Raw genomic sequence first — 7,464 nt, 5'->3', positions numbered from 1 at the left:
TTTTTAACCAGGTATATAAGATTAAGACCCCCCCATCCCCCCCACCCCCATCCCAATCCCAATCCCAATCCCAATCGCTTTTAAAACACACTCAAACAGGAAAACACCGTGGCAGGTGTCGATTTAAAATTATGTACATTCCTACCTTATTTGTTGACATCAGATTCAATTAGACAAAAAAATGTAAATGTTGAGAACGAGTTGAAATTACTTGTACAGGCAGTTTGATTATATTTAAAATCTTTAATAGTTTACTCAAAGAGGAAAACACCGTGGCAGGTGTCGATTTAAAAGTATGCACGTTCTACCTTATTTGTAAATGAATTTCATCTCCAATCCTTCTTATAGTTTCAGGTTTATCCATAGTTATTCGAATGCTACAAATAAGATGCTTTTCCAAATAAAACCAGCCAAATAATGTAGTTAAGTTATACATAATATTCAGAGGGTGGGGAGATGGGGGATTCAATCAATCAATCAATCAATCTTTATTACAGACTCAAGGTCCAAATAAAAAAAATATATAAAAAAAACAAGACAATAGGACAACATATACAACCTACAGCATCTACCACCACAATAAAAAGTTAGAAAATACAACAATACCAATGTCTCCACAGCTTTGACTGATACCGTGTAGTACTAACCCTTATATTTGATAAACCCACAATAATCTCATTTTTGAAGCATTTAGCCGGCAGATAAATCTATACATAAGATTTCGTAACAGTGCTTTAAAAGTGATTACTCTTGCACTCACAAACATTTCACTTGCACTATGCCATCTAGGTCTCTTTAGTAAAATTCTCATTGCATCATTATAAGCTACTTGCAGCTTCTGCAGATTCCCCCGCTCTATGATTTTTTTTTATTCATTTATTTTTATTCCCAGTTAATGGGAGTTCAAACTCCCACCCGGGTGACACTACTCCAATAATAGACCATGCAAAATACCATAATAATAATAATAATATCTTTAAAATAAGTAACGTTGCAAACAACAATAAAATCAGAAAAGGACTTTAATTGTAAGCGACACAAGTATACGAAAAACAAAGGTATTGTTTCCTATTTTTTCCTGATGTTTGTTATTATTTAAAATTGTATATACATTTTTATAAACCTTTTTATTTTATTGTATTTACCACTTAGGCATGTTGACAATAACGTCTTCAACACTGTCTATGACCAGATATGTTTTTAGTGGATTTTCAAAATTTGCTTTGCTTGAAAAAGCATGAAAATATACAGTTATGATGTTTTTTTCATATGATTCAGTGGGGTTAGTTTTGCATCAAACACAATGTGATTTTCAGCAACCGAGATCTGACAGCAACAGCGCATTTTTCCTCACTGCAGAACAAAGATCCAGGGGGCGGGGTTGGATCCACATCTAGGGGGTGGAGATGGGTGGGTTTAGGGATCAGGGGTTGGAGATGGGTAGGTTTATATGTAAGGTGGGAGGAGTTGGATCTGGATCCAACCTCGCCCCCTGGGTGTTCTGCAGTGAGGACCATCTCGGATTTACAGAAAATTACCTTTGTTTTCAAGTAAATAATTGTACATACTTATTCCCAACACTTTATTAAGCGTTGAGTCACATCTCAAATGACAAGGGATCAACTTATAATCATGTTTTTATTAATTAGCCCGTGAATTCATTCTCTCAGACGGCCTGGGTATGCGGCGCATTCGCAGCTAATGGCGCTTTTCCACTGCATGGTACGGCACGGTACGGCTCGGTACGGTTCACTTTTGGGGGGGGTTTCCACTGGGTATAGTACCTGGTACCTGGTACTTTTTTTAGTACCACCTCGGTTTTTTTTATTTTTTTATTAAACATTTATTCAGAAATACAAGTGTGACAGAACAGATGCCAAGGAAAAGAGCCAGGGGTTCAAGGATGACCAAACAATATACAGCAATTACAAATCAAAAGAGAAAGAGTAGAAAAATAAATAAGTAAATGAGAAAAAATAAGATAAATAAAATAAACAGATCACACAACAAAAAACATACTCTTCCCTCAAAACACAAAATAATTATCAGATAAAAATTATACAAAAACAGTACCACCTCGGTTGAGGTTCCAAGTGAACCGTACCGTTACCAAAACGTGACGTCTAAACTCTGCTGATCACGGATTGGCCGGAGAGAATCGTCACTACCTGCTCGTCACTAGTGACTGAACTTGCGACACAAAAAACACAACAGAACCGCTAGATTTAAAGGGGTCATATGATGCTTTTTTAAAGATCATTATTAGGAAATGTAACGCACCTTACCATAATCGCGAGCTTCATCTTTCAAAATAAATGTAAACACAGAGCCCGAAAGGGGAACAGAGTCGCATGACAGACACAGCGGTTAAGACAGCTGACTCCAATGTGATGTGACTCTCTCTCTCTCTCTCTCTCTCTCTCTCTCTCTCTCTCTCTCTCTCTCTCTCTCTCGCTCTCTCTCTTGCGCTCTCTCTCTCTCGCTCACTCGCTATTTTTAACAACCAAAAAGTGGCTGTTTCATTGTCTGTTGAGGAAGTGACGGAACGTCTGAGAGGAACTCTCGTTGATAGCAGGGGTGCGGATCCAGCGAGAGCTTGATGGGGCGACGCGGAATGAAAAAGTTTTTCAGGAGTCACGAATCATAATTATTTTAAAGACGCATATTTTACAGACACTTAATTTTTATTGGTATTTTATTATTTTTATTGCATTTAATATATTATACTTTCAAGAAAGCATTTTCATTGGGTCTGTGAAAGCTGTTTTTATGCATGTTTTGGCCTGAGTTTTTGTTGCATTTACACAGCTTTGACCAGCAGGCGTCACCAGCGTGTGGTGTTTCGAGCGCTTTGATTCAATTGATTCGACGCTACGAAATGGTTGGTTTCTCCCATCACTACAGGCTACTCATAAACCGATACATTTTGCTGTGAAACGTGCTACTTGCATTTAAAGACTCCATCCTCCGAGCATTTTATTTTTTGGTTTTGTTTAGCATTGTCTTCTTCTGTCCTCGCTCCTGTGGGTGAGAATGAATTACAGCGCATTACCGCCCCCTACCGTAATTACAGCTACACCACCTTTGTTGTTTTCCGTTTAAAATGAATCACAATCCCTAAAAAGTGGAACAAGTTCTCCCGTGCGATTTTTTAAATGGGCAGGATTCGAAAACGATTTTAATTCTCCATGCTTTTAATGTTACAGTAGGTGGTGTAGTGATTCAGCTGAGAATTTTGTCCAGCAGGGGCGCTGTAGGAACCGCGGCTGGAGGAAATGACGTGAGCAGCAGGAACGACTAGCTAGCAGCGCTTGGAAGAAAGTGTGTAGTCACAGTGTGTAACCACAGCAGAACATTATCAAATCTTATAAATAGTTCTTCATATTAGTGCCTGCTTTTTACATTTGCCAGCATGGTAAGTGAACACGTTTGAAGAATTACGTGTGTTTGTTCAATTCGTCTATATTAACACTAACGTTAGCTCATTTGCCATCTCTTCTTTCCAGTCGAAAATAGTTAGAATATTTGTCCTAACCGGCAGTTTATATTGCTTTTTAATAAGGAACTTCTTTGTTAATTAAACGGACTTCACTTGCATAATAAGCTTTGGTTGTATGGAGTGTGTGCTATTGAGCTGGATTATTTGAGTCGATCATATTTAAAACGAAACTAACAGCGTTGCATTTGGATGCCTGGTTAAATATGCAGTGTTGGGGGTAAGTTAACGCATTACAAGTAACGCGAGTTACGTAATCGGATTACTTTTTTCAAGTAACTAGTAAAGTAACTCATTACTTTTTAATTTACAAGATAATTTCTGAGTTACATTTTCAAATATGTAACGAAAGTTACTTTTTTTTCCAATCTGTCCCCATGTTGAGAGATATCAGAAGATGTTACTGTAGTTCTAAAATAAATATGAATATGCATTAATTCATCTCACTCACAAAAAAAAACACAGATTCAGTATTCCTCAAAATGAATAAAAATAATGCAACTCAGAATATGACGCAAACCTGCAATTAAATGTTAAACACAAATATCCTTTATGTATTTAATCCCATTCTATTAACCAATGTCTTTGCTTCTGACCTTCGATTATCCAGTTCAACCATACTAATTACTTGCAAAAATTACTCTAGACAAACATTTGTGTGTCTTTTTTTACTGCTGAAGTGTGTTGAAATTTCTTCTTCTGCATTCTACTGTGCGGACGTAAATTTACTTTCCCTTCAGCCTGAGGCTTATTCATTTCACTTTTGGTGTGAAAAGCTTTTATATTTGCCAAAAATATAACTTTTTTTACTTTAAAAACAAACAAGCAAGCCCTGTCCAGATTTAAAAAGTAACGCAAAAGTAATGTAACGCATTACTTTCCATAAAAAAGTAACTAAGTAACATAATTAGTTACTTTTTTATGGAGTAACACAATATTGTAACGCATTACTTTTAAAAGTAACTTTCCCCAACACTGTAAATATGGATGGTGATCACTCATGTGTAGACGTATTTTATATCATAATTTTCATAAATGCATCGGTATTAAAAGGGGAATTCAGTATGAACTTTTGTTGATCAAATTTGTTACCCTTCAAACAGATTTCTGATGCGGATTTGGATAACATTTGCAAAGTGTCTTGTCTTACAAAATACAATATCATAACTACCTTTTCAGTAGACTATCCCTGTTTATTGTATCTTGTTTGAAAAATTATTTTATTTTGTATTTTTTTACTGCAAGTTTCTTACTCTGTTCTTTTAAAGGTCCCATGACATGCTGCTTTTTAGATGCTTTTATATAGGCCTAAGTGGTCCCTAGTACTGTATCTGAAGTCTCTTTCCCGAAATTCAGCCTTGGTGCAGAATTTCAGCCACTACGAGCCAGTCCCACAATGAGCTATCCTTAGGACGTGCCATTTCTGTGTTTGTAGCTTTAAATGCTAATGAGGAGGAGAGAGGCGGGGCAACTGCCATGCTTCGCTCATTTGCAAGCCATGATGTCTCTCAAGGAAAAAAAAATATTGCGCTCGCCTCGCACGGTAGTAGCTCATTTTCTCATGGGCGGGCCAAATTCTCTGGGCGGGCAAAGCAGAGAAAGGGGAGGTAACCTTTCCCCGTATGACGACATAAAGGGAAGATTCCAGATTGGGCCATCTGAGCTTTCATTTTCTCAAAGGCAAAGCAGGATACCCAGGGCTCGGTTTACACCTATCGCCATTTCTAGCCACTGGGGGACCATAGGCAGGCTAGGGGAACTCATATTAATGTTAAAAAACCTCATAAAGTGAAATTTTCAAGCGATGGGACCTTTAATGTTTAATTATTTAAAAAAATAATAATAATAAATAAATAACAGTATCATGACTACATTTTAGTTTTTAAGCCTATATAATAACTGTTTGAAATATGTATTTGATATCTAGACAGACTGTATAGAAAAATGCAGTTGTTTAATCTTACATTTTATTGTCTTCTTATTTTCTGCCCATAGTCTATTATGTCATATAATGGAGGTGCTGTCATGGCAATGCGTGGAAAGGAATGCGTGGCAATAGCATCAGACCGGAGGTTTGGCATCCAGGCACAGCTGGTTACAACTGACTTCCAGAAACTCTTCCCTATGGGAGAGAGACTCTTCATCGGGCTGGCAGGCCTTGCCACAGATGTACAGACAGTGTAAGAATACAGTGTCAGATGCATTATAATATTTGGTATTAAACATAACACTTGTCTTTTTTTTTCTTTTTAAATACCTTGTGGTCTTTATCTTTCTCTCTTATTTTAGATCTCAAAGGCTGAAGTTCCGCTTGAACTTGTATGAGCTGAAGGAAGGTCGTCAGATCAAGCCGAAGACCTTCATGAGCATGGTGTCCAACCTTCTGTATGAGAGGAGGTAAAAATGCACGTCCGTACACATGCTAGTCACTGTTTATTGGCACCCAGAGGCGGACAGTAACTAAGTACATTTACTTGAGTATTGTACTTAAGTACACTTTTTGAGTATCTGTACTTTACTTGAGTATTATTTTTTTCTGGAAACTTATGACTTTAACTTCACTACATTTGAAAGACAAATATTGTACTTTTCACTCCACTACATTTCTATCAAGATCCTCAAAGTAGAAAATCGTTAGCAGCTTTGAAAATCGGTGGGTCAATCATCACTCTTGGGGCTACATGAAGTGATTTCCCAGCATTTTTTGCGCACTGACCAGTTCCAAATGTGATATTTATTTACAATTTTTCAATAATAATAATAATAATAATAATTTACAACAATTCAATAATAAGAAGTTAATATTGTGGTTTATATTAGACACAATATTGTCTGATTTTGCTAAATTGTGTAAGTGAAAATATTACCTATAAAGCCACAGAAGAACTGTTGTACGTCTCCTAATAAAACACAAAAGGTGTTTGACTGAAGCAGCACTGCACAGACCATTCTGTGAATGACATAGGGCTGGGCAAAAAAAATAGATTTTTCGATTAATCGTTTTTTTAAATGATGTTGATTTGATATCGATTCTCAAAAGCCGCGAATCAATCTTTTCCGGGATTTATTTCAGCACACATTTAAAACAAGATCTGATTAACGTGAATCTTATCATTAGTCTTCTCCACTAGATGTCACTCTTATTTACCTTGCGCGATGTTACAACAGAAAGCCTGTCATTCATTCAGCGCTTATCATGGCCATACGCGTGATAATACAGGCATGTGGTTCTTAAATCCTTTTTATTAATTCACCATTTGTAAACTGATGTTTACTGTTCATTTTTTAGAAATATCTATAGCATTTGTATTAAAACTATATTCATTGAATGTAATAAAAAAAATCGAGAATCGAATCGAGAGCTTGTGAATCTAAATCGAATCGAATCGGGACATCTGAATCGATACCCAGCCCTACTGGACGTGCTGTATGTTTTTGATTCACTAAAAAGGATCAACTCAAAAGAGTCATTTGTTTCTGTTTTTGATAACACATCATGTGCTATATGTTTTTGATTCAACAATAACTCTACTGGAGCGATGCGTAATCATATTCAATACAGGCACGTAGGCGTTAGCTTAGAGGCTGGCCAAAGCCAGCAAATGTCAATCACGTCATTCACTACAACCCTCCGGCGCTGCGATCCCGTCCGCGCCGTCTATTCCTCTAACGAAGACCACTTCGGTGGTGGTGCGGGATGTCCAGGCACTTTCTGAAACTCTGTCGGCTTGCTTTTCGTTATCTCTGTAAATTAGTCGTCGCGCACTTCCCTAATCGAGAGCTTGCGAGTCTGAATCGAATCGGGACATCTGAATCGATACCCAGCCCTAGTATGACATCAAAGAACAGCGAGAGCGATTAGACCGCATTTTTAACATTTTTGTTTTGATGTGAAATAAGTCTTGCTGTTTTGCTTTTTTGTTAAAGCAGTGTTGCTGTTGTAAAGTTATACAGCTACAGTTGTGTTG

General features: G+C 37.1%; 1 protein-coding gene across 1 annotated transcript in view; it reads left to right on the top strand.

The window, feature by feature from the left end:
• The first annotated feature begins 3,260 nt into the window (after nt 1–3,260).
• LOC107677628 (proteasome subunit beta type-3-like) overlaps nt 3,261–7,464 on the top strand; it is a 7,145-nt gene continuing 2,941 nt past the window's right edge. The window contains exons 1-3 of the mRNA XM_016472611.1: nt 3,261–3,415; nt 5,492–5,676; nt 5,786–5,893. Of these exons, the coding sequence (XP_016328097.1) occupies nt 3,413–3,415; nt 5,492–5,676; nt 5,786–5,893 (296 nt within the window). The 5' untranslated portion in view covers nt 3,261–3,412. The remainder of the gene's footprint in view (nt 3,416–5,491; nt 5,677–5,785; nt 5,894–7,464) is intronic.

The sequence above is a fragment of the Sinocyclocheilus anshuiensis genome, unplaced genomic scaffold (assembly GCF_001515605.1).
Source record: "Sinocyclocheilus anshuiensis isolate Anshui unplaced genomic scaffold, SAMN03320099.WGS_v1.1 scaffold873, whole genome shotgun sequence".
In the NCBI taxonomy this organism is placed as follows: domain Eukaryota; kingdom Metazoa; phylum Chordata; class Actinopteri; order Cypriniformes; family Cyprinidae; genus Sinocyclocheilus; species Sinocyclocheilus anshuiensis.
The sequence above is the reverse complement of the archived record's forward strand: the minus strand, read 5'-3'. Positions and strand labels throughout refer to the sequence as shown.